This window comes from Anopheles ziemanni, chromosome 3, assembly GCF_943734765.1.
Source record: "Anopheles ziemanni chromosome 3, idAnoZiCoDA_A2_x.2, whole genome shotgun sequence".
NCBI lineage: Eukaryota > Metazoa > Arthropoda > Insecta > Diptera > Culicidae > Anopheles > Anopheles ziemanni.
In genome coordinates this window covers 52,647,180-52,672,831 of record NC_080706.1, presented here as the reverse complement: position 1 = coordinate 52,672,831, position 25,652 = coordinate 52,647,180, and the positions used below count along the sequence as shown (strand labels likewise).

At 42.4% G+C, this 25,652-nt stretch overlaps 7 protein-coding genes across 7 annotated transcripts; 3 read left to right on the top strand and 4 right to left on the bottom strand.

Annotated features, from left to right (window-relative positions):
* The first annotated feature begins 7,189 nt into the window (after window positions 1–7,189).
* LOC131286923 (flap endonuclease GEN) lies at window positions 7,190–9,581 on the top strand. Its single transcript, XM_058315934.1, has 3 exons — window positions 7,190–7,379; window positions 7,441–8,383; window positions 8,442–9,581. The coding sequence occupies exons 1-3, from the start codon at window positions 7,222–7,224 to the stop codon at window positions 9,570–9,572; spliced, it is 2,232 nt and encodes a 743-aa protein (XP_058171917.1). The 5' UTR covers window positions 7,190–7,221; the 3' UTR covers window positions 9,573–9,581.
* Window positions 9,582–9,658: 77 nt separating this feature from the next.
* On the bottom strand, window positions 9,659–10,021 carry LOC131287260 (protein FMC1 homolog). The gene has a single exon (XM_058316294.1). The coding sequence runs from the start codon at window positions 10,019–10,021 to the stop codon at window positions 9,701–9,703; it is 321 nt and encodes a 106-aa protein (XP_058172277.1). The 3' UTR covers window positions 9,659–9,700.
* An 11-nt stretch (window positions 10,022–10,032) lies between these two features.
* LOC131287261 (SRR1-like protein) lies at window positions 10,033–10,963 on the bottom strand. Its single transcript, XM_058316296.1, has 2 exons — window positions 10,794–10,963; window positions 10,033–10,717 (listed from the first exon to the last, which is right to left on the bottom strand). The coding sequence occupies exons 1-2, from the start codon at window positions 10,952–10,954 to the stop codon at window positions 10,033–10,035; spliced, it is 846 nt and encodes a 281-aa protein (XP_058172279.1). The 5' UTR covers window positions 10,955–10,963.
* A 247-nt stretch (window positions 10,964–11,210) lies between these two features.
* Window positions 11,211–13,099, bottom strand: LOC131289543 (translationally-controlled tumor protein homolog). The gene is made up of 3 exons (XM_058318825.1): window positions 12,983–13,099; window positions 12,255–12,510; window positions 11,211–12,089 (listed from the first exon to the last, which is right to left on the bottom strand). Exons 1-3 carry the CDS (start codon window positions 13,008–13,010, stop codon window positions 11,858–11,860), a joined length of 516 nt encoding a protein of 171 aa, XP_058174808.1. The 5' UTR covers window positions 13,011–13,099; the 3' UTR covers window positions 11,211–11,857.
* Window positions 13,100–16,318: 3,219 nt separating this feature from the next.
* On the top strand, window positions 16,319–17,800 carry LOC131287054 (dolichyldiphosphatase 1-like). The gene is made up of 3 exons (XM_058316070.1): window positions 16,319–16,769; window positions 16,854–17,133; window positions 17,237–17,800. The coding sequence occupies exons 1-3, from the start codon at window positions 16,661–16,663 to the stop codon at window positions 17,598–17,600; spliced, it is 753 nt and encodes a 250-aa protein (XP_058172053.1). The 5' UTR covers window positions 16,319–16,660; the 3' UTR covers window positions 17,601–17,800.
* An 809-nt stretch (window positions 17,801–18,609) lies between these two features.
* LOC131284973 (vacuolar protein sorting-associated protein 11 homolog) lies at window positions 18,610–22,387 on the bottom strand. Its single transcript, XM_058313832.1, has 5 exons — window positions 22,373–22,387; window positions 20,165–22,307; window positions 19,795–20,092; window positions 19,481–19,709; window positions 18,610–19,203 (listed from the first exon to the last, which is right to left on the bottom strand). Exons 1-5 carry the CDS (start codon window positions 22,385–22,387, stop codon window positions 18,610–18,612), a joined length of 3,279 nt encoding a protein of 1,092 aa, XP_058169815.1.
* Window positions 22,388–24,341: 1,954 nt separating this feature from the next.
* On the top strand, window positions 24,342–25,494 carry LOC131287942 (mediator of RNA polymerase II transcription subunit 27). The gene is made up of 4 exons (XM_058317037.1): window positions 24,342–24,544; window positions 24,620–24,971; window positions 25,059–25,280; window positions 25,360–25,494. The coding sequence occupies exons 1-4, from the start codon at window positions 24,366–24,368 to the stop codon at window positions 25,492–25,494; spliced, it is 888 nt and encodes a 295-aa protein (XP_058173020.1). The 5' UTR covers window positions 24,342–24,365.
* The last annotated feature ends 158 nt before the right edge of the window (window positions 25,495–25,652 follow it).

The window sequence follows — 25,652 nt, the reverse complement described above, 5'->3', positions numbered from 1 at the left end:
AAACCGTGGGAAAATTTTTGACAGTTGGTTAAAATTTTGTTTACTTCTCACGAACAGCGACGAAAGTGGGATAAAACTGCAAATTTGGTATGTTTCATCAACAGAACAAAGAGTTGAGGCGTTCGAAATATGTTCTGGAGGAAGGCTCCGTATAAGGCAGACCAACACACTTAATTTCGGCAATCACAGCGAGCAAAAGGATCCATATTCCATGATTTCACACAGAAGAGCAGTTTCTATCCGCAAAACCATGGATACTGTGATCTAGAATAAGTATTCTGGAAATTTTTGTAAGCACTTTTTTAACCAACTGTCACAAAAATGGCGGAACAAAAAACAGCTTTGACCCGACCTGTCTGTTGATTGTCTTTGCTCTTTGCTTTGATCCAAAGTAGTGTTGGCAGAATCGGGATTCGGAAGATTTGAAGATTCGATCCCTAGAGGGATTCCAAAGATTCGAATCCCATTTGACGGATTCCAAAGATTCGAATCCTATCTGACAGATTCTAAGAACCCCGCTACACGACCCGAAAACTCAAAAACTTCTCGGCGAGAAGAGGGGAACAACCGAGAAGTTTACGTCAAAAACTTTTCAGCTCCGTGAGCTGAAAACTGCACCCGAGAAGTTTTTGGCAGCTAACCGTCCGTCCACACGGCGCTGCGACAATTCTGCGACCGGGGTTTCTGCGACCGATTTGTGCTCACCGGAAGTGTCAAAGTAATCAAAAGTAGCCCAAGTCGGCCATCTTGCATGTCAAAAGTGTCGCAGAAACTCCCGCCGGCACTGGGTTGCAGCGTTGGACAATCTGGCCAACGTTTTTGTCGCAACTTTCTGCGACATTACAAAAAGACCGTTATTCGTATGTAAAAATGGTCATTGTCGTGGTTTGCTCGACGAGAAGGAGTTTTGATATAGTAAATAAATATACTGGCGTGCTAATTCATGTTTTTAATGCGTTTTTTATTTAACTATTGTGTTAAAATGAAAGAATGTAAATAATAATTTTAATGTAAATGCATATAGCATATTTATATTATTCTAGAAAGTCAACAGCATTAAAGTAAAAACAAGTAACGACGGTTTGTTCGACGAGAAGAAGTTTTAATATAGTAAATAAATATACTGACGTATTAATTCATGTTTTGAATCCGTTTTTTAATTAAACTATTGCATTAAAATGTATGAATGTAAATAATAACTTTAATGTAAATGCGCCCTATAGCATATTTTGGGGAATCATTACATGGGTAAGCATTTTAGAAAGTCAAAAACATCAATGTAAAAACAAGTAAACGTTAAAAGCGTAGTTTTGGAAGCGCTTAAGTATTGTTAAAACTTTTCGATATGTCCGTTATCCGTATCCTTTTTAGCTCGACTAGAAAGAGTTTTATTCTGGAGTTTGTGTTTTTGTTCACAAATAACATAAAAACAGACGTAATAAAAACGATGCACAAGTCGATGATCAAAAGCACTTCTATCGACTTAAACGTTGGTTTCGACATTCTAGAATAATATAAATATGCTATATGCATTTACATTAAAATTATTATTTACATTCTTTCATTTTAACACAATAGTTAAATAAAAAAACGCATTAAAAACATGAATTAGCACGCCAGTATATTTATTTACTATATCAAAACTCCTTCCCGTCGAGCAAACCACGACAATGACCATTTTTACATACGAATAACGGTCTTTTTGTAATGTCGCAGAAAGTTGCGACGAAAACGTTGGCCAGATTGTCCAACGCTGCGACCCAGTGCCGGCGGGAGTTTCTGCGACACTTTTGACATGCAAGATGGCCGACTTGGGCTACTTTTGATTACTTTGACACTTCCGGTGAGCACAAATCGGTCGCAGAAACCCCGGTCGCAGAATTGTCGCAGCGCCGTGTGGACGGACGGTAACCGAAAACTCAAATGCGTCAGAAGAAGAAGACGAAAAAGAAATAAATGTAAACATAACAAATCTCAAAAACAAAATAAACGAACATATGGTGATACAGGGTTTGACAGGCCAACATACAACTGGGGCAACGTTCCTTCTAAATCGCACCTTCTTTCAAAACAATAACAAAATTGAAGTTCTAACGTCAACTGGCTTATCGATCAGCATCACGCTGTAACTCGACACGGAGGGCGTAACCGATCAGTGTCAAAAAGGAACTTGTCAATGAAATGAGTGTTCTAGACACGGCAGAAAATCCCATCGCTTCTGACGTTTCATATGGTAAGTACTTTTTCATTGGGGTTTACCGGTGTCAACATTTTTAAAACCGTGATTTTTTCGCGCGCTTTTTGTACATCTGGTTTCACATGCTTGGTGAAATTGGCAAGAGTTGGAAAAGTGTATTGTCAAGCTTCTAAGTTTTTCGTGTTAAACTACAATTGATCGAATAATGGAAGGAGAAAACGTCGTCCATGAGATCTTAGAAATTGAGATGTTGGATAGCGAAGAAGAAAGCGAAGGTTTGTGTGAATTTTTATATATTCATGAACAAACATGAATTACTTAGGTGTAACCATACGGTCTATGTTTTTAGCAATGCTGAGTGCCGCAAGTGTAACAAGAGTACCACGTGGAAAAATTAAAACGACATCGGACGCAGACCGCGAGCGAGTAGTAGATGCGAACGCTCTGGGCTACACGCCCACCCAAATTTTACACCTAAGTAATTCATGTTTGTTCATGAATATATAAAAATTCACACAAACCTTCGCTTTCTTCTTCGCTATCCAACATCTCAATTTCTAAGATCTCATGGACGACGTTTTCTCCTTCCATTATTCGATCAATTGTAGTTTAACACGAAAAACTTAGAAGCTTGACAATACACTTTTCCAACTCTTGCCAATTTCACCAAGCATGTGAAACCAGATGTACAAAAAGCGCGCGAAAAAATCACGGTTTTAAAAATGTTGACACCAGTAAACCCCAATGAAAAAGTACTTACCATATGAAACGTCAGAAGCGATGGGATTTTCTGCTGTGTCTAGAACACTCATTTCATTGACAAGTTCCTTTTTGACACTGATCGGTTACGCCCTCCGTGTCGAGTTACAGCGTGATGCTGATCGATAAGCCAGTTGACGTTAGAACTTCAATTTTGTTATTGTTTTGAAAGAAGGTGCGATTTAGAAGGAACGTTGCCCCAGTTGTATGTTGGCCTGTCAAACCCTGTAAATTTACGTGTTTCTTTTGTAGTTACGGTTAGTTAATATTTTGTTATTTTATAGCTAGAATATCAATTATAAATTCACTATAGATCAGGGGTTCGCAAAGTCCGGCCCACCAACTGATTCCAAAATTTAAAAGTTTCAAATAGTTTAATGATAAAGATTAAAATATTTTATTCTACCACTTTTTATGTAACTTGAGAACATCAAAATCTTCCTTCTTCATGCGAAGAAAGTTAATTATAGTTTCATTTGCTTGCTCTGCTACAGTATTGTCCAGCAAACGGTTGCCATCTTCTTGCCTCCGCACAATACGCCTGTTGCGTTGTTGCAAGTTTTGGGTACTCAACTCGATGACCCGCGATAGGGTAGTTAGCCACACTTCAACAGATTATCCATCTTTTACTTTTTGTGTGAATTGAAATAAGATCTTGTTTGCTTTGAAGGAAGATTTTTGAGTTAACTGAAAAATCAAAAACAAAAACCTCGTTGCGCCGCAAAGTTTTGAGTTTGCGGCTCGTGTAGCGTGGCTCACAGAATTGGTACCACAAAACGCGGCTACACGAACCGAGAAGATTTTGACGTAAACTTATACGGTTTTTGAGTTCTCGGTTGGAGTTTTCGGTTCGTGTAGCGGCCCGGTAAAGATTTGAATCCCATTTGACGGATTCTAACGATTTGATTCGATTAGGATTCGAATCAGATTTGATAGGTTTGGGACTCGATTTGTTTCGATTCTAACTTGTTCCTAAACTGTTTGAATCGACTCACAATGATTTGAGTCGAATTAGTCACATAAATAGTCGATCTAGAGATTTCCTGACTAGTCGATCTAAAGAGTGAAAAATTCCTGGAACCTATTTTTTACGAAGAAATACAGTAGAATGTCCATTATCCGAGTTGTTCTACCCAACCAAACCCATTTCATCAGGACCAGACCATTTTTACCGAATTCTGAATCGGATTCTGGGGATTCAGATAAGGATAAACAATTTCCAGACCGACATGGATTTGTTTACATGATGATGATGATGTTGATGATGATGATGATGATGAGTCCCACCGCCTACCCCTACATAGGTTTGAGAGGGACGAAAGTATCTTGCGATATTAAATATAAATCATCAAACGAGAGGGGGCATTGGGGTAATACTCTCCAGAACAATCGCATCCAACTCTGCTCCATTCATACAACGGTCGCCATCGATTGCACAAGCGGGTACATCTTAGATTTCCCAACTAGCAAAAGGAGACCACTTTCCGGAGTAGGGCAGGTATTTTCGCACAGTTTTGGTTAACACCGCCAGCTATTAATGGTTGATAGTGTGGAGAAATCCACCAGTACTACTTAAAGGACCTCATCTTGTTCCTTCCATATAACGGCCCCGAGCAATCACCTCGAAAGGTAAATCGCCGAGTCCCCCAAGGTTAACGGGGCACCACTTTCCGGAGTGTAAGAGGATATTTCTACTCTGTTTGTAGTTCCCCCCGCTTATTGGTTGATAATGTGGTGCCACTATCAAGAACAGAATGGGTCCCAATTACAGCGAGATGTGTAGATACTATTAGTTCTTTTCGTACAGCCATTACCACCAATTGTCCTCATTTACGCGCGCGTGTAACAAAATTATGTAGACTCATTCATTCTATTCAGTTTAATAAGATAATAAAAATAAAAAGTCCCTGTGCATTTTTTTACTCATCATCATCATAATTGAAGACCATGTTGACAAATTCAATACTACGGGCTCAAAAACTACAACATTTACTAAATACATTGTAAGCACAGTGTCAGACTACCCGCTTTACGTATACGGCGCATAGGCGTTTGAACTCCCTAAGATTTCACGCTTGTTTAATCTCTCTCGGCATCCTGTTGTACCATTGAGGAGTACCCTTTGCAAAACAACGAATTTCGGGCGTTTCCAGACAGATAGCCGGGAAGTCTTGGCTCACCGGCATTAGGAGTGTGAGTCCTAACTACTATCCTTTCCCCCAAATACGCTGGTACCAGGCGTTTCAAAATTTTGTACACAAAGACCACAGTTCCAAAGGAACACTATCCACTGCTTGGACTGTTCCGACTGTTTCTTGGATTGGGATTCAGATTTGGGGATTTGGTTTACCCATCACTACGAACGAAGCTGCGCGCCAAACTTTGTGCAACAAGCTTCGAAAATCAACTAATTTCTCAATAACTTTTTAGTGGCTTGGCCAATTTTAGCGCCAGACCCCTCAAATGAAAGGTTTTAAAGACTGTCGTGCTCAGCACAGACTACGATCGGAAATTATCCGTTCGACGGTCGGTGAAAAATGAACTCTGTGTGTTTATACCTCGTATGTTCAAAGGTTCCTTTGAAGCCTCCAGCTTCGTTTATACCTAAGGCGCTCAAGTGTTTCCATGAAGTGGATGATTGTTTCTTTCCGAACGAAGTCGGTGGTAATCATTTCAATAATTACACAAAATGATAATAAATTCATAACAAACTACAAATAGGATCTTCGGAAAAGCAATTTACACTCTTTTTTTGAATAAGAACCTTCAAATATACGAATTCGTTGAGAATCCGCGGCATAAAACCTCGCGGATTTCTTCCCATACAAACGGGTACGAACGGATTTGCGAAAAGAGTTCATTTCGTTCATATTCAAAATGGCAGGTAAAATGAACACATTTGAAAGGAGGTGAGTGAAACTTGACAGCCAGATTTGCCCGCGCTTTTCAACGTGAGTGACCTTTGACAACTCGATTCGAACGGATATTTTCCGATCGTAGTCCGTGCTTAGCCCGTGTAACTCTGTGCAACAAAGACTCTTCCGTAATTCTTAGTTTATGAAATTCTGAGGCGTAGGTGCAGAAACCTTGGTTGGTATTTTCTGCTGAAATAACTATTTTGTGAATAACTTTACAATTGCTGAACCGATTTGTACATGTGACCCCTTAAATGAAAGGTCTGTTCAAGATACACAACATTGTCTTACAATAGATCCATTCATATTTTCTATTTTTTGAGAAAACTAATTGTGTGGAAAAGAGACAGCATTCTACCGGGATCAAGGTTGATAAACCTCGATTACAGAAACGCAAATAATTACCAAATTGTTAATAACTATTGATTCTCTTAACCGATTTTCACAATTGACCCCTTAAATGAAAGGTCTTTTCAAGACGCACAACTGCGTTGAAGGTAGATGTTTCCGTACTTTCTTGTTTTTGATAAAAAAAAAACACACCTGGAATGTAAGTAAATCAGGTTGATTGGCAATTTAGGTTAAAAAAAGCCAATTCTCGCATAACTTGTTAGTTCCTTGACCGATTTCCACGAATGACCCCTCAAATGAAAGGTCTTTGCAAGACGCGTAATTTTGTCTCAAGGAACATATTACATTTTGTCCATATTTTCTAGTTATTCGTTTGAATATATAGTTTGAATACAATTAGAAGAATAATGTCAACTATATTGATATTCTTATGTAAACCATTCATTGAATTAAACACATCATATGAAAAATCGACATTAGATGAGCATGTATGATATGACGGATTGGGATTCAGATTTGAAGATCCGGATCTCAGAATGGATAAGAATCGAAAGATTCGAATCCCTGTAGGGATTCAGTTTTCTCATCACTAATCCAAAGCTTTGACGACCGACGGGGAATCACGAATCTTTGGGGTACTTTGACGTCTGACAGATGTCATTCCGCGGACTACCAACCTAGCAAAGCCGATACAAATAAAAAATATGTTTTATTAAAAACGTTTCAAGTGCATTTCAGCACAATTGACGAGCCAGATAAATAATTTATTCGATGAGTCGAAACTGCGCAATTTGATAATATTAGGCTCGGTATCCTTATTTTACCTCAGTTCAAAAATAATATTTTGCGCCCTCTGTATGATAAAATATGAACACAATCTGTCAACATTACCCACTTTAATTCAAAGTTGTTGACAAAGGCCACCGTTAGTCAAACACCGAAGAGACTACGAGAACGTTGTAATCAAAATAATGCGCTGTGAAGCTTGCTGAATTAACTATGGGAGTTAAAGACTTGTGGAGCATACTTACACCGTACATGGAACGAAAACCACTATTTGAATTGAGCAACAAAGTCGTCGCTATCGATCTTTCCGGATGGGTGTGCGAAAGCTTGAACGTTGTTGACTACTTTGTACATCCACGTTTCTATCTGCGGTGGGTAATGATTAATCACGGTTTGGCAAGCTATCTAATAGTGTCGCTACTTTTCTTATAGGAATCTTTTCTTCCGAACATGTTATCTACTACAAACCGGCATAACACCAGTTTTCGTTCTAGAGGGAACGGCACCTCCTTTAAAGTATGGTGTTATTGTTAAGCGAAATCAAATCCAATTCCGTGGAGCCCGGCCGAAGAAAATAGCAAACTGCGACAAAGCGTCCAGCACAACGACAGCCACGAAAGAAAAAACCGACAAACCGAAAGAGCAAAAGCGTAATCGTTTCCATCACGTTTTGAAACAATGCGAAGAATTGTTGAGCGCCATGGGATTAGTGTGCGTCCAGGCTCCCGGCGAAGCAGAAGCCTTATGTGCTTATCTTAATCACGACAATCTAATCTATGGCGTCATCAGCCAGGACTCGGATTGCTTTGCCTACGGTGCTGTTCGGGTGTTTCGAAATTTTTGCGCCTCACAGAACGGTGGTTCTGTGGAGATTTACGACTTGCAACGGTTGGATAACTCACCATTGCGTCTGGGACAGGAGAAGATCGTGGCAATGGCTTTGCTTTCCGGTTGCGACTACTGTCCCGCGGGAGTTGTAGGTGTTGGCAGGGAAATGGTTACCCGTTTCCTAGCCTGCCACGAAAACAACGAAATCCTACCGAGAATCCGATCGTGGCGGAGCACGGCCAATCGCTTGACCGAGTTAGAAATCAGAGCAGAAGATAAAAACATCTGTTCGGATTGCGGGCACGTTGGGAAGCTGTTACAGCATCGCAAATCCGGCTGTATGGATTGTCGTATGAAGCCGGGATGCGATGAAACCCGGTGGAAGCAACAGCGAGCAAATGTTAAAGCCGAACTGGATATTAAACGGAAGGCCCTGACGGATCCGGCCTTTCCCCATGAGCCAATCATCGACGAGTTCCTAGCGCGCCCTTGCGAATTGCCCATGCTGGATTTATCGTGGAGGCAACCAAATCTTGTAAAATTTATCGTAAGTATGGATACGGTATGGAAGGATCTGATTATTAACTTTTTTTTTCTTCCTTCAGAAAAGTATGTCCTCCTGCATGCAGTGGAATGAATTATATTGCTTCCAGAAAATACTACCACTTTTCACTCGCTGGCAAATGGGTGCGGCAAAGTTAACACCTGCAAAACAGTTGAACATATTCCTTCAGCCAGACTTCATAAAAAAAAAACGTAACCCCAAGGGAATCGCTAGCTATGAAATCGTCTGGAGCGATGCACAAAATATGTTCCATGGGCTAATACCTCAAGAACAGATAGATGCATATCTCGAAGAAGCCGGAAATAGTCTGGAATGCTTGTGGAGCACCATCGAGCCTCAAGAACTGGTTGTACAGTCCTATCCGGAGCTAGTGGATACATTTCTGCAAAGAACAACGAAAGGCAAGAAAAAGAAACCATTATCTCAGAATAACGATCAAGAAAAGCCGAAAAAGAAAAGAGAAACTCAAGCAGCTGGTAAAGAGAAAAAGAGACCGTACAAGAAAAAAGATGTTCAACATCCCTCAGTGAAAGATCTTATGACCAAAGCTGCATCACAACAAAAACTGGAAAAAGCAGCTAGTCAGGATACTGAGAGTGTTGCACAAACCGCCATTCCTGTGGAAATACCGAAAGATGTAGACCATTTTTTAAACATCACCGCCGAATTGGAGGCAATTGCTGGCGATTGTACCGCCAACGAGTCTTTTAATTCATCCGTTGTAATTGATCGTCTATGCCATCCGAATTACCTTCAACGGGCACTGCAAGAGTATACGGCAATCATCGAGTCGGAAAAGAAAACAACAGCTTTGCAGAATCTCCTTTCACAAAGTATGACGGTCGTGGATACGGTTGAATCTGCAGTGGAAGAGAACGGTGTCCAACGTCGTCTCGTCTTAAAACAGGATATCCTTAATGCATCGTTGAACAACTCCCAATTGAATCATTCCATCGTGCGACCGAGGAAAGCCAAGCGAATGAGTTTCTTCTTTGAACCAATTGATTTTCCTCCGCCAGACAGCACAGCCCAACAGGATTATGAAACGGATGCGATGGATATGTTTGAGTGTTCACTTATGCTTAAGGATCAAATTGTTATTGCACCAAGTCCATATGATGATGATGTATCCGACCCGAATCAGACTATAATTTATGATATAGATTTTTAAACATTTCTTTTGTGGACCAATTTAAAGAGTAGATCATAGGTTTTTTTAAAATGAAATAAAGACATCCACTAAAATAAAGAAATCTCGTCTTCTAGGCGATGTATTTTCTTTGATAAGGTTACATCAATCTATTTAGGATCGTGAGGGAGCTTAAATCCGACCATATCGGCCGTATCGCGAATGCTACGTTCCCCCTTGCCACGGTAGCTTTCATTCAATTCCTTCAGTTTGCGCGTGCTCTCCAAGTAGCTCAGGTACGTTTCGGCCGTAAACTGCAATTCTTCCTTCGCCCGGCAGTGTACCTGTTCCGTGGTTTCGAAGCGACGGTATTGATCCACAATGTATTTTGCCGCTAAAGAGCTTGAGCCCATATTGATGCTTTTTAATTCGCTCAGAAGGCGTTTTAGCGTCTGACTGCTCGTCGATAGTTTCGTTGCCGTCGTAGCCATGGCTGTACAGATCAAGAGAATACGAGATTTTCCACCACCTCCTTTGTAATCAATTCTAGATCTTCTGTGTCGTACGAAGGCTCGTTCGTGTCCTGCCACAAAATATCGTCAAGCTTTACGTCGATAGGAAGGTAGTGTAAGGACGTGTCGTTGAATATGTCGGTGAAGCGGAAATTATTCCTCAGCGGAACCTCTTGAAACACGCCCGTTGCTCGCAGTATGTAACCTGCACTCCTTTCCAAAAAGCGCCGGGGGTGGTTGTTAGTGATAGAGCAGAAACTATTGCACAGTAGAATTACATTGGTCAAATGTTCCTGTTGCCAGTTTTTCCACAGCACGTTATTTACGATTTGCTTCGGACAGTGTGGTAGGTAGAAGAGTGTTCTACAATGCTCGGCACTGTACTTGCCCTCAACGTTTTCCTGCAGCACTGCCTCGGCAAGGCTCTGTAGAATTTCTACCTCCGAACTGCTGAACACCGGGTCGTAAAACTGTATCCTTTCGTTCAGGTTAGCTTTGTCCCGCAGGCAACGGATGAAAGCGAGCTGGTAACGTGCAATAGAGCACTCGGAAAATCTACCCAAACCCAAGCAAATGATCCGTTTCACGCCTGCTAGAATGGGTTGCAGCTCTTCACAGCATTCGCGAAAAAAAAGTGACTGGAGCAGCTCCGATTCTGCTGCTTGCAGTTGCTTTCTGAAAATGAAACAGGTTTATGTAATCACTCGGTGCTTAAATATCGCAGCTAAATGCGCTGTGCCATTTTACGTACGTCACAGTTTGGTGACACACTTCGATTCGTTCGTTGAATTGCTTGTGGGTACGATTGAAGGATGTCTGTAGTTTGGCCCTCGATTTCGGGCGATTTTTTCCTTTCCTCGATACAACAATCCGAAATTCCGAATCTTCTGCTCGAGGATCTATCGCACTCATGGCATTGTTTACGTTTTAAATGCATGCTTTTTGTTATTTTTGCTAAGCTGTCACAAATGACATCAGGGGTAGCCAACTATACTTTTCGTATCGCGGGTCATCGGATTGAAAATGTTGATGGTAGCAAAACGAATAGCGGCACAAAGAGGTTCCTGAAACTGATTCGAATCCTTCGAAATTGTTAGCTAAGGGTAATGGTTGTATAATTGTACAATAATGTGATTATATTCCTCTTTTAAATCAAACACTTCGTCTGTTGATGTTTCACGATTATTCTTTATTTGATGTTATTTTCCAATTTCGATTTTTTTTTGCAAAGAAATGTTAAATCTTATTGGAGCAGCTAATCGTTTATATTTTCTCCACCTTCCAAGAAGTCATGATGCCAACTCTGGTGTGTTCTTTTAATGCGACAAAGATGTTAGATGTCCGCCTGTACCGTGCTAATCTAAACCATGAACATTCCTTTGTGACCTAAGTAACTCACATATGCTCGCCCGGTCTGTATGGGAAAGGAACGAGAACGTCGTAGCGGTCGAGTTTGCTGAGATAATGATAACATAACAAAGTTGAAGATAGTTTGGGCGAGTATTACACAGACTTTACGCACAATTATAGATGATTGTATAGAACGCATCAAACCGATCGAATATTTGTGTCTGGCGGTGAAATTGGAAATCGAAATGCATTTTTAACCCTGATCAAATCTTGAATAACTCTCTCCTGACAGAACTCTGCTGCTTACTGGATAGTCTAACATCTCAAAAATTTCCTGATTTTATTCGCAATAAATACCCTCGTAGTCATTATTAGTCTTGTTTTGTAGTGTCGTTCTATGAAAGCTAAATCAAAAGTAGAAAAATGCCAATCTAACTCGACACCAGTCAATCCCACCATCCTGATTTAGAACTTCTCCTCCTCCAGACCGTGCTTGAAGCAGAGCAGCACAGGAATGGATTCTCCGTCGATATCACGGTACTCGAGCATAGCGATCAAACCTTCACAGTCCATCGATTCACCGGTGAAGAACTGAAGGTCCTTGAAGCGACCGAGCAGATCCTTCATTACTTTGTTGATGTTCGTTTTGAAGACCTCGACCTCGCTGGGCGCCTTTTCCTCCAGTCGGGTGACGAGTCTAGTGTTTTAAAAATAGAATAAAAAAGAACGAGCATTACCTCTAATGTGAAAGTGAACCATCACTAATGGGACGAAGTGTGGAAATCAATATGGCAGGTAAAAGATGGAGGAACATTTTCTTCTAAGGTCTTCCGTTTCTTTGTGCCCTCTAGCAGATACTCACTTCTTCATGTAGTCCTTCAGGTAGGTGGTGAACTGTTTCTTGTCGGCAAATCCGGTCTCGACGAGACGGTGATTCAGCACGATGTCGACGCCGCTTTCGGTGGCGGCATCGGTTCCTTCGTCGGCTTCCTCGGCGGACGGGTTAGCACCATCCAGCTGCACGTCGCCCAGGGTGCGGGAAACATGCTTTCCGTAGACCTCGTAAATGACATCGTCGACAAGCTTGACTTTGTAGGTGTCCGAGAACATCTCGTCACCTAGATAGTAAGTAAAAAAAAAACTGTCTTAGACATACGTAACCTACATGCTGAGTCACCTCTAAATATCGGTTGCTTAAAACACACAGCCAACGCTAACCTTTAATTAAAGTTACTCATATCCTTTTGTTTACATTTTCACTGCCTGCTTTCTTGGATATCCAGGGAGAATTATCCATGATTTGCAGACAAAAATGGGAGGAAAATCACTACTTTTAGCATCATTCGACAGCTTTCCGAAAGCGGTAAAGCAGCACCACCTTGCAATTCATCACCATTTTAGTCAAAAATCCGCCCGGCATATGACAACGCAGGGGTCGCAGAACACGTATACACAGTGCTGTCAGTAGCCATTACTATACCCCAAGCGTAGGGAAGCGAGATTTCTCGGCACTTTTTTTCCACAAAATCCACGTTCGATCGCCCAAAACTGTACGCCAATTCGTAGCAAAGCACTATCCCAAGGACTTACCGGTGAAAATGTCCTTCCAGATTTTCATTTTGTTGGAAGATGGAGAAAACTGTACTCTAACTTAGAATAACTAACGTCCTTCCACCTGAGGATCTGACCGGAAAAAGAACGACTGTCATGTATAGTTGGCAGCATCGGGATTCGGAAGATTCGAAGATTCGATCCCTAGACGGATTCCAAAGATTCGAATCCCATTTGACGCATTTTAAAAATTCGAATCCCATCTGACCATGCGTTTACACGGGCTTGCGACATTTCTGCGACCGGGTTTTCTGCGACCGATTTGTGCTCACCGGAAGTGTCAAAGTAATCAAAAGTAGCCCAAGTCGGCCATCTTGCATGTCAAAACTGTCGCAGAAACTCCCGCCGGCACCGGGTCGCGGCGTTGGACGATCTGGCCAACGTTTTCGTCGCAACTTTCTGCGACATTACAAAAAGACCGTTATTCGTATGTAAAAATGGTCATTGTCGTGGTTTGTTCGATGAGAAGTATCTTTGATATAGTAAATAAATATACTGGCGTACTAATTCATGTTTTTAATGCGTTTCTTTAATTAAGCTATTGTTTTAAAATGAAAGAATGTAAATAATAATTATAATGAATGAAAATAAAGATATATTGTAATGGATGCAAAGCACTAGTTTACTTACCTGTCTAGCTTTAAATACATCCCGGTTGACAAAAATTCAAATTTTTTGCAGCTGTCATGTAGTACCAGCAAGTTTTTCCATGGCAGATTGCTGGGACTCTTGCTGGAACTACATAGTACCAGCAACAATGTCAATTTCTGTCAACCGGGATGATATCAGCCATGTCTGACTCGGGGTCCACACTACAGCGCGACGTCCCGTCCCGAAACGCGACGTCGCCTGACAGGCGGCCGAACTCCATACAAAAAATATGTCGCACAAATCGCGCTAGTGTAGAAACAGCGAAAAACGCGACGTCGCGCTAGCTCTTGTCAAATGTCAATTCGAAACGAAAACAAACCGACGCTGGACAAAACGTAAACAAACCGAAACACAAACGCGAACAAAATCAGCAATATTCTCCACGAAACATCGGATTTATCGTTGTACTACTTATTTTTAGCCTTCACAAATGAAATTCAGTTATCAAACTCCGTTTTAATTGATATTTTTACCAAAATTTTTTCGGGTGCCGAAACGTAAACAAACTGCTCTTCAACAAGTAGGAGATGATGTGGAAATATATACCTCCTACGGCGGGCCAAAATATCGTCGTTGTCTGTTTAAGTTTGTTTTCTCAGTGAATTTCAAATGTGGAAGCACCAAACTTACTCAGGGTGCATAAAATACGTAGCTAAACAAATTTCATGCATTACTACCTCAAAATTCAACAACAAAATTTAGCCGAGTTTGCGCCCCAATTTGATACATATTTCCACATACTCTCCTACCTCTGTCGCGCTTGGCTTGCGCGATTGTTCTACCGAAACTGGGCTACTTTTGAAACGGGACGTCGCGCTGCAGTGTGGACCCCGAGTGAGGCGCTATTTGTGTATGTGTGATATTTTTGGCACCCTGAGTGAGTTTGGCGCTTCTACATTTGAAATTCACTGAGAAAACAAACTTAAACAAACAATGACGATATTTTGGCCCGCCGTAGGAAGTATTTATTTCCACATCATCTCCTACTTGTTGAAGAGCAGTTTGTTTACGTTTCGGCACCCGAAAGAACTTTGGTAAAAATATCAATTAAAACGGAGTTTGATAGCTGAATTACATTTGTGAAGCCTAAATATAAGTAGTACAACGAAAAATCCGATGTTTCGTGAAGAATATTGCTCTTTTTGTTCGCGTTTGTGATTCGGTTTGCTTACGTTTTGTCCAGCTGTCGGTTTGTTTTCGTTTCGAATTGACATTTGACAAGAGCTAGCGCGACGTCGCGTTTTTCGCTGTTTCTACACTAGCGCGATTTGTGCGACATATTTTTTGTATGGAGTTCTGCCGCCTGTCAGGCGACGTCGCGTTTCGTGACGGGACGTCGCGCTGTAGTGTGGACCCCGAGTGAAGAATGTTATCAGAACCTCAACCATGTTCGTTCCGTTCCGATAAAGTCCCCGCCGGGAAAGTGCGGAAAACATCAAAAGGACTTGCTTCACTGTTTCAGTGGATCACGATGGATTCAATTTGAATGATAACGCTGTCATAATTGTTTTTGAAACAAAATAAATGCTACTCTTCTTGGAATGAACTCGGGTAAATCAGTTAGTCTGCATATTCCCAAAAAGGACTAGATTGTTCGTGTTGTTTAAAAACAATTAGAAGAATAATGTCAACTATACTGATATTCTTAAGTAAATCATTTATTGAATTAAACACATCATATGAAAAATCGGCATTAGATGAGAATGTATGATATGACGGATTGGGATTTGGATTCGAAGATCCGGATCTAAGAATAGATTTGAATCGAAAGATTTGAATCCCTATAGGGATTCAGTTTCCTCATCACTAGTCATGTAGCATGACGGAAGTTCCGACGTTGAAGGTTTAGTGAACCTGTAGGTTCGGTCCTGGCGTCGTAGGAATGCACCAAGTTCCGAAGAATCATGATTTAAAAATCAATATTTTTGTACACAATTCCACACGTTTCCTTTAAGCGAAACCATTAAAAAAAAACATAGTCGAAAACATTTCACTGGGTAAAAATATATTTCTGAAGTTTACTGCTTTGCTGATTGTAGAGCTAACTGATCCAACCCCAATCCATATAAGAGCTTATTTCCCACCTCTATTCTAGTCAGGGCTGCCACATGAAAGATCGTAAAATCGACGAAACTTCATTGTGGCAATTTCATTCAAACTAAGAATTACGGAAGAGTCTTTGTTTTACAGAGTTGTCTGTCTTTAAAAGACCTTTCATTTGACAGGTCTGGTGCTAAAATTGGCCAAGCCACAAAAAAGTAATCGACGTATTAGTTATTTTAGCCATTATTTCCAGTTGTGACCAAGGTTTTTGAATCTTTGAACCTAAAATCGATGAAATATCATTGCCATTTTTAGCCGGTTTTGAATTGGAACACTGACATTCGATGAAACATAATTTATATTTTGCGAAAAATATTTCCACTTCGCGAAAATATTCATCAGCTATCGTCGCAGATTGGCAATGGCGATATTTTAAGCAACACTACAGTAACCAGTTTATTTATGACTACTTCCCCCATTCCCTTCGATTGTTCTGTTGCTGTCGTTTTGACTTGGTACAGTGACACTTGTCGCGTTGTTCAACAGTCCTCAGTCTGCGGTGGGTTTTCGCTGGGACGCATTGTTCATGTGTTGCATTTATCTGATAAAGTTGCTGGATTTCATATTGGAGTAGTTTACATCATCGGATGCTGCGGACAATGGAATAAGTGCTTTGGTGTAATACTCGGAGTTATACACATCAGTCAAACAAGTAAACAATGTCCTTTCACAAGCTGCGGTTTCTAGTAGCTTCGTGAGCTCATACAAACAATTGTGATATGGTGGAGAATTCACGACTTCAACGTTGTTTCACGAATGGGGCAAATATAAGATCTGGTGAATGAAGTGAAGAGGTTTCGTGGCCGAAAACACCCCAGCGTGCTACTCAGAACCGATAACGAGTTCGTGTAAAATTAGTCAACAAGCTGGTAAATGTCAAAACATCCGTAGGAAAGTGTGAAAATGTCCTCGCCAGATTTGCTACATCCGCACGACTCGATTTCGTCGCCCAGTGCAAGTATAGGAACGGAATGGCAACCAATTACACTAACGCTCGTAGAATACCCCAAAGGTAGTGATCTAAATATGTGATCTCATGGGATGTTTTTTTCTCCATTAAATCTGATCAATACGTGGCTTGTTTCCATTTGTATAGGTGATCTGGTGGGCAAGTTGCTAGCATGGATCAGCTTAGCGCCGCTCGGCATTGGAGCCGGCTTTGTCGCTTTAATTCTATTCCGGCGGGATCTGCACACGATCGTGTTCTTTCTCGGGACGCTGGTCAACGAGTGCTTTAACATGATACTGAAGCACTGGATAAAGGAACCGCGGCCCGTTTCGCGAGCACAGATCTGGACGGAATATGGAATGCCTTCATCACACTCACAATTTATGTGCTTTTTTGCCACCTACGTGCTACTATTTATCTTTATAAGGTATGTGATGCACCGGTGCAAAATGTGTTTCAATCTAATTTAATCTATTGCCGAATCTAATTTAATCTATTTGTTGTTTCCAATTTGTTCCCCACAAACGCAGACTGCATCACATGAACAATAGTAATAGCGCAAGACTGGAGCGGCTCGTCCGACTGCTGGTGCTGGCGATTTGCTGGACGGCAGCGTTTCTCGTGTGCTTCGGACGAATCTACCTGCTTTATCACACGTTAAATCAGGTGCTGATTGGTGCTTTCGTGGGCATGGTGATGGGCGTTCTGTGGTTCCTGCTAACACACTGCGTGCTAACGCCCTACTTTCCGATGGTGGTGACGTGGCGCATTTCGGAGTTGTTCCTGCTCCGGGACACTACGCTTATACCGAATGTGCTGTGGTTCGAGTACACCGCCACGCGACACGAGGCACGCGCCCGGGCACGTAAGCTCGTAAGCATGAAATCTCAGTGACATTTCTGGTCACCCTGACGGCGCTCATCGTACATCAAATAGCAACCACACGGCTTGCTTTGTTTTTCTTGTTTTGTACTTTTCCACGTTCCGGAATAGTAGTCATATGGTAGGGTAACCGCGCAGAACGAGCAACACTCAAAACTGATCGACACGGAACTGCTGCGGCTAGATAAGAGGAATGCGCAAGCAAGTGTGCATCGTGTGCACAATAAACCGGACGAACTGTCCACTGAACCACAATCCACCTAGGGTTTTGCTTAGTTCGTAAGGACACGTACCCCCGAATGAATTAGAAATTCAACAGCGACACCGAACATAGAGATTTTCATGGACGTCGATTAGTAATGGACGCGGCGAACAGCAACATTTAATAAACTTCGTACCATTTGGCAAACATAGTAAAAGAAAAATGAAAACATAGCAAAGCGATCAAGTAAAAAGTAGGAACAGTCCCCAATGAACCTTGAACACATTCGTATTCACCAATCTTCTCGAGTAGAGGAGTAAATAATCCATCGCACTGCACGCATGCACGTGCACCACAAGAAGTAATGTGATGATAAACCGCTGGATGACTTAATGAAAACAAAAATTGGTGATGGACTTTTCCATTCGTTCTAATGGATTAGAAAATAAACTCACAAGAGCTCACACGACGACATTCGTTCTGCAGCTCTTCGATTATATCGATTTACTACTCACACTTTTCGTTTACTTTATTTGTTCCATTTATATGTCGTTTCCGAAACGGGCTGAGAAAGCCTAATAAAAAAAGGTGAAATTAATTCAAATTGTTCGCAAGGGATAGTTAAACGTATGTATTTTGTTCTGCGTTGTTTGAGGTTGAGTACAGATACTAACTGAACTGACAGCGGCTTGAGTACAGATACTAACTGAAGGAAAATTAACAAGCAACAGCAACAGAGAGTAGTACAATTGATTACATACACATACGGAATATGGTTGTTCATCCGAAACGATTCGATAAATTTGCACTGCAAGTAAATTATTCAGCAAACGGATCCAATTTACTGTCGTATTCCTCTTCGAACGGATTACTTGCGTTATTACGGCCCCCGCCGGTGGTCTCTTCGCCGAACGGATTTTTGGTATTGTCGTACTCGCCGGCCTCTCCCGCCATTGATTCTCCATCATCGAAGGGATTTTTGCTGGACGCTGCCGGCTTAGCAACCGGTACGAACGGTTTGCTCGGCGGTACGGAGATTTTCTTCTCAAATGGATTAGCATTGGCGAATCCGGCCGCCGAAGGCTTCGGACTACCATACGGAGACTGCGTCTTGGGGCCACGGTCGTCCCGGATTTTCATCTGTTGCTGAACAATGTTGGCGGCCTGTTGTCGTTGCCGTATGCGCTCCTGTTCCATCAGCCGCAAACGCATTTCGCTCTCCTGTGGCTCGAGGCGCACCTGCCCCGCCGTACGGCCTTCCTCCTGGCGTAATCGCGCTTCCGCTCCGGCACCATAGTTACTAGGGCTGGGGGTATTGATGCTATAGGAAGACGTCTGTTTGCTGCCCCCCTTCGGCTCTATTCCAACTTGGGGTGGTTTAGTTCGTTCAGGTTGCTTCGTTGTTTCGGTATGCTAAAAGAAAAAGTATCGGAAATATCTGCTTTAGCATACTCGAAACCAATTGTTCACAAAACAGACTTTTAAAGAATTGCAGTTGAACCGACCAATAAATCTCAAAATGGCGAAGAGTTACTAAAATACCAAGATGAAATGTTTCACAAAACTGGCGATAAATTGATTGAATACTAATGCATAATCAAAGAAAGGTTTGTTGGAATTCAAACGATCGATCGAGATTTGATCTAATTTTAGGCGAGTCACTTACGCTATTCTAACCACGTCTACTTACTTCCGTCGATTGATCAAGTTCCTCTACGATCAGCAGCTTGTTAAACAGTCCTCGACCGAAATAATCCGCCACCACCGAGAACGGCTCCGGCGACCGCTCGAGAATATCGTGGAACATTTCGTGCTGATCGCGCGCCTCACTTTGCGCTCGCAGTGCCTCGATCAGCTGCATGTTGTTCTTATTGCACACCGGGCAGTCCCGCTCCGTATCGGTGTAGCTTCGAATGCAGCTGGAAGAAACAAAGAAGCAAAGAAATAATAACCGCAACCATCAACCATAAGAAGCAGCAGTTTTAGCGAACATCATCCACCTACTCTTGATGGTAGGAATGTTTGCAGAGGAAAAACAGTGCCGGCATCGACAGTGGTTGCTTGCATGCGTCGCAGGTCGTATTCTGAAACTCAACGTTGCCCTCCTGCAGATGTTTTATGTGCCTCTTGATGACGGCAGACTCTTCACTGTAGGTTCGCGCAAGCTCCTCCTCCTGACGGATGGTATCTTGCTCTTTTTGGAATACCTGCATAAAGTAATCCTTTACCGAGAGAAACGTCGGTCCGTCCTCGACCGCCAAACAGTCGAGCACTTGCAGTGGCGCTTGCAGTTTTTTCTGGGCTGTCACAAATAAATCCAAAGAGATTAACTAAAAGAGCACTACAAAACTGGTGTGGTGTACGGGTTGCTTACAGATAACTTGCAGAATTTGGTTGAAAAGATGTGGCGGAGCTCGGCTGTCACTCTTGAGCCCGTTCAGCGTGAGCAACCAAAGTGATGCATTGTTGTGTGCCAACTTCCGACAGCACGCTAGCAAATTGTCGTACTCCCGGTGCTTGAGGTAGTGCCGTATGATCAGATGATACAGTTTATCCTCCTCGTACAGATACATCACGCCGGGCCAAAACTCGTACATCCGGCACTGGGCGAGCGCATGGTTTTTGTCGTACCGCTCGCCATTGTATCGCAACAGCTCGAGCAACTTTGCCTCCATTGCCGGCGATTCCTGCCACTTGTAAAGGTAATGTTCGATCAGTGTGCTATAAACGCACTGACTGCTGGATGGCACGAATCGCACAAGATGCTCGAGAAAATCGATCAACTGGTCCGTATCGGAAAACAGGTGTATAAAATCCTCCGCGGTGCCACGCGGCGGTGGGCGTTCTTCGTTGATGTGCAAGTCTGCCAGCAAATCGTCCACCATCAAAGCATCCCTGCCGGGCGTAGAGTTCCGGTAGGTGGCCAGGTCGGTGCAAAGCTTCTTCAGCAGAGTGATCGTTCTATCCGGACAGTTGGTCATCAGCGCGGAACCGTACTTTTTCAAGATTCCTTCCGCGTCCGCCAGAGGTAGCATCTCGATGTAGCTGAGTGCTTCCTCGTGCTGGCCCATGTCCTCGGTCAGGATGCTGAGACAAGCGTCGTGCTTTTGGTGAGCCTTTGCCAACTGGAACGCTTCTTCAACGTAGGACGCATCGCGGCACACCTTGATTGCGACGTCGATATCGAACAGGTTCGATTTCTGGTCGTTCTTCAAGAATTCCTTTAGCTGTGTCGTGCGGTCGAGCCGGGTGAAACAGTTCAACAGGAGCGTGGTATGGTCGGCCGTTGCCCGTCCTTTCGCATGAATCGTTTGCAGATAGTCCGTCAGAAAGTGAATGTGCCTTGCATCCAAAAAGCGCTGTATTACATACGACGGTTCCAGATAGTCAATCGTTTTGGAGTACTGTTCTACTGCCCCGCCAAAGTCACCCTTGCTGTACAGGTGGTCACCGTACTGCTTGAAGATTCCCGCCAGCCCTTCGGCATCGTACTGGTTGCACTTGGCGATGCGCACAGCAATGTCGTACAGATTTTTCTTAAACAGCACATTCAACTTGCTCTGGAGGTCCTTTTCGTCGAGATGCAAAATCTGTTTGCCTTCCGTTAGAATGTAGCACGTACCAAACTCGGTTAGGATTGCCACGACCTCCTCTATGGGAGAGGTAAAGACGATGAATTTGTTCTGTATATCGATCACGGTGAGATTGTAACCACCGGGAGACCGTGGGCTACGCATCACGACCAGCAGATGGGACCGATACCAGTGCAGCAGTGTTTTGCTTCCCTCCAACGCGTAACATGGTCCCCGCCCGTCGGACGTGTAGCAGTAGACGGCATCGTCAAGCCCAACCATAAAATGGCCCTCGTTGTGACCGGTTTGTAGGGCACAGCAACCGACCTCCTTCTTCATGCTGGACAGAATGACGCGAATTTCCTTGTCGCGACTGTGCAGATTGTACAGGTACACACCGGAGTTGGAGCAGACAAACATTTGCGTGTGCTTGTGGCAGTGCTTGAACGCAATGCCCACGATGTCACTAGTACCTGCCGTCAGCTGTTTTAGCGTTTTCGATCGATCTCGGCTGATGTCACCACGGTACAGCGATATGTTGCCCTGCGCAAACCCAATCGCCATGAACTGACCACCTTCGGAGACGGCCAGTGCCGTCGGCACGGAAACCATCGTGCGTACCGTACGCAAACATTGCGCTCCATTGACGGTGGAAATCTTCGATAAATTCCACACCTTAAACGACGGTCCGTTGATATCTTCGCCCACCGTCACGAGCAGATTGTTTTGCTTGGAAATATCACACAACAGTATCGAACCTTCGTGGCCTTTGAAACTAACCGCAACCCACGTACGGGTGAACGTGTGGATGAAGCCGCTGGAATCACAGATCACTATCAAACTGTTGCCGTTTGCCGTGGCTGTAATCTTGGCCCCTTGCAAGGCCTCGGACACCTTATCCTTATCGACACCCTTGCGGAGGTCGAAAAAGTTAAACTTGCGCCACTGGAAATAAAGTAAAGACGTTAGTACCACTGCACCGTAAAAGATTCTGCCCCATTAGTATCTACCTCGAATATAGCCATCCGGAAACGTTGGATATGCACTATTTTAAACCTATAATTGAGGGCGTATTCACGGAACACGAAGATGTTCCTCCGGGATCGACGATAATTGTTTTGATGACAAATTTTCTCGTCTTTTGTAGTAGTGTTGGCAGAATCGGGATTCGGAAGATTCGAAGATTCGATCCCTGGACGGATTCTAAAGATTCAAATCCCATTTGACAGATTCTAAAGATTTGATTCGATTAGGATTCGAATCAGATTTGATTGGTTTGGGACTCGATTTGACTCGATTCTGACTTGATCCTAAACTGTTTGAATCGACTCACAATGATTTGAGTCGAATTAGTCACATAACTAGTCGATCTAGAGACAATGTAATTGATTTAAGTTTACTCAAATCGAACGCTGGGTAGAATGTCCAATGGACATCAATGGATCCATCACTCAATGGATTGAGTTTTTTGCGCAATTTGCAAGTTTGGCTCTAGAAAAATTCCTGGAACCTATTTTTTACAAACAAATACAGTAGAATGTCCATTATTCGAGTTGTTCTACCCAACCAAACCCATTTCATCAGGACCAGACCATTTTTACCGGATTTTGAATCGGATTCTGGGGATTTAGATTAGGATACACAATTTCCAGACCGACATGGATTTGTTTACATGATGATGATGCTAATGATGATAATGATGATGATGATGATATGTCCCACCGCTTACCCCTACATAGGTTTGAGAGGGACGAAAGTATCTTACCGGGCCGCTACACGAACCGAAAACTCCAACCGAGAACTCAAAAACCGTATAAGTTTACGTCAAAATCTTCTCGGTTCGTGTAGCCGCGTTTTGTGGTACCAATTCTGTGAGCCACGCTACACGAGCCGCAAACTCAAAACTTTGCGGCGCAACGAGGTTTTTGTTTTTGATTTTTCAGTTAACTCAAAAATCTTCCTTCAAAGAAAACAAGATCTTATTTCAATTCACACAAAAAGTAAAAGATGGATAATCTGTTGAAGTGTGGCTAACTACCCTATCGCGGGTCATCGAGTTGAGTACCCAAAACTTGCAACAACGCAACAGGCGTATTGTGCGGAGGCAAGAAGATGGCAACCGTTTGCTGGACAATACTGTAGCAGAGCAAGCAAATGAAACTATAATTAACTTTCTTCGCATGAAGAAGGAAGATTTTGATGTTCTCAAGTTACATAAAAAGTGGTAGAATAAAATATTTTAATCTTTATCATTAAACTTTTTGAAACTTTTAGATTTTGGAATCAGTTGGTGGGCCGGACTTTGCGAACCCCTGATCTATAGTGAATTTATAATTGATATTCTAGCTATAAAATAACAAAATATTAACTAACCGTAACTACAAAAGAAACACGTAAATTTATCACCATATGTTCGTTTATTTTGTTTTTGAGATTTGTTATGTTTACATTTATTTCTTTTTCGTCTTCTTCTTCTGACGCATTTGAGTTTTCGGTTAGCTGCCAAAAACTTCTCGGGTGCAGTTTTCAGCTCACGGAGCTGAAAAGTTTTTGACGTAAACTTCTCGGTTGTTCCCCTCTTCTCGCCGAGAAGTTTTTGAGTTTTCGGGTCGTGTAGCGGGGCTCTTACAATATTAAATATAAATCACCAAACGAGAAGGGGCATTGAATTGAAATGTCACAATGACAGTGAGTTTTCGAAATCGAAAATATCGAACTGATCATTTTCGAATGTGTTTTATTTGGTTCGCTCAGAACATTGAAATAACATTTTAAAATATTTTGAAAAGAAAATATGATTTGCATCCACTAGCTTCTTGTAATAAATCTTATCAATTTATTCTCTCCAGATCCTGAGTAAATCAATAAATATACATTGTACCATTGAACGCGAATGTATAAACCAATCGGCTAGTACTTGTTTACGTTTTTTTGCATACCTCAGTTGACAGCATAAACAGGACTTCGTTATTCCGGCCGCTTTATCGTTTTGTAGCCAGAAAAATGAATTTGGAACCGATAAATAATGCTCTCTCCCAGTTGCGCGTGTTGCGATCAAGTGTTGGACAGGTTTTCGAATCGTTAGGCAATGGCGTACGCGCTGATCATGGTGAAGAAGGCAAGGAACAGAAGTTTCTTCAGGAGCTGCAGGAGCTGCTTAACTCAGTTAATGCCAACTTGAAGTAAGGAATAAAATCTGCACGAAAGTATGTGCACGTTCAAGCTTAGCTACTAAAGTGTCTCATATCTTTCTCTAGAGAATTTGAATCATGTGTTAGTGATCTAACTCCGCCACAAGCTCCACTCAACCTGGCCAACTCGGCGTACCTGTCGTTGGAAACGAACCTCGAACGCCAAGCCTTGTATCCGCATCTGGTGCAGAGCTACAAATGGCACGACAAGCTGCACGAATACAGCACATTTGCATCGACCTTGCTGCAGCAGAATTCACTGAAACGGTCCTACTACACAAACACCAAACGGCGTCGTTCGCTTCCATCCAGCCATCTGGCCACGCCGCAAATGGTGGACAATCTGATCGGAAGTATTCATTACAACAACATGAACCTGAAGATCGTACGTCCGTTTATGACGAACGCAATATTGCACGTAAGTGATAACATATGGTAGACGAAACTCTGGCCAACGGTCTGGAAATATCGTATCGCATGGCAAACATTTTAATGCTCGTTTCAGATTACTATCGCCCGTGTTTTGCGAGCTGCGGTTATTCTTAAAGGGTTGCTGATTGAATGGGTAACGGTGAAAGGATACGAAGAATCACTGCTAGATGGTGTCGATGAGCATTGGACTGAGTCAAGGCATCACGTTTTTCGCAAGGTTCAAGATCACGCCCATTCCGCAATGCTGCACTTTTTCTCGCCCACGCTTCCGGAATTGGCTATCAGAAGTTTTATTGTAAGTACGACATGTCCATTAACGCAAGGTGGGATGAAGAATATAAAAATTTAATCGCTTTTGGATTTATTGTTTTCAGACTTGGTTCAGAAGCTATGTAACGCTGTTTGCTGATCCTTGTAAGAAATGTGGGAAACATCTGCACAATACGCTTCCCCCGACCTGGAGAGACTTGCGAACCCTCGAGCCGTTCCATGAAGAGTGCAAACAGTAAACCAATAATATAATTTAAAAAAAAACATCTTTACAAGTAATTCGACGCCGTAATTGAGTTTAATAAAAGTCAATTTCTTTTTCACATATTTTAAATCTTGAAATCATTTTATATAGAAGATGCGATGTAGTAAAAACACGTTTATGAATATTTTTCAG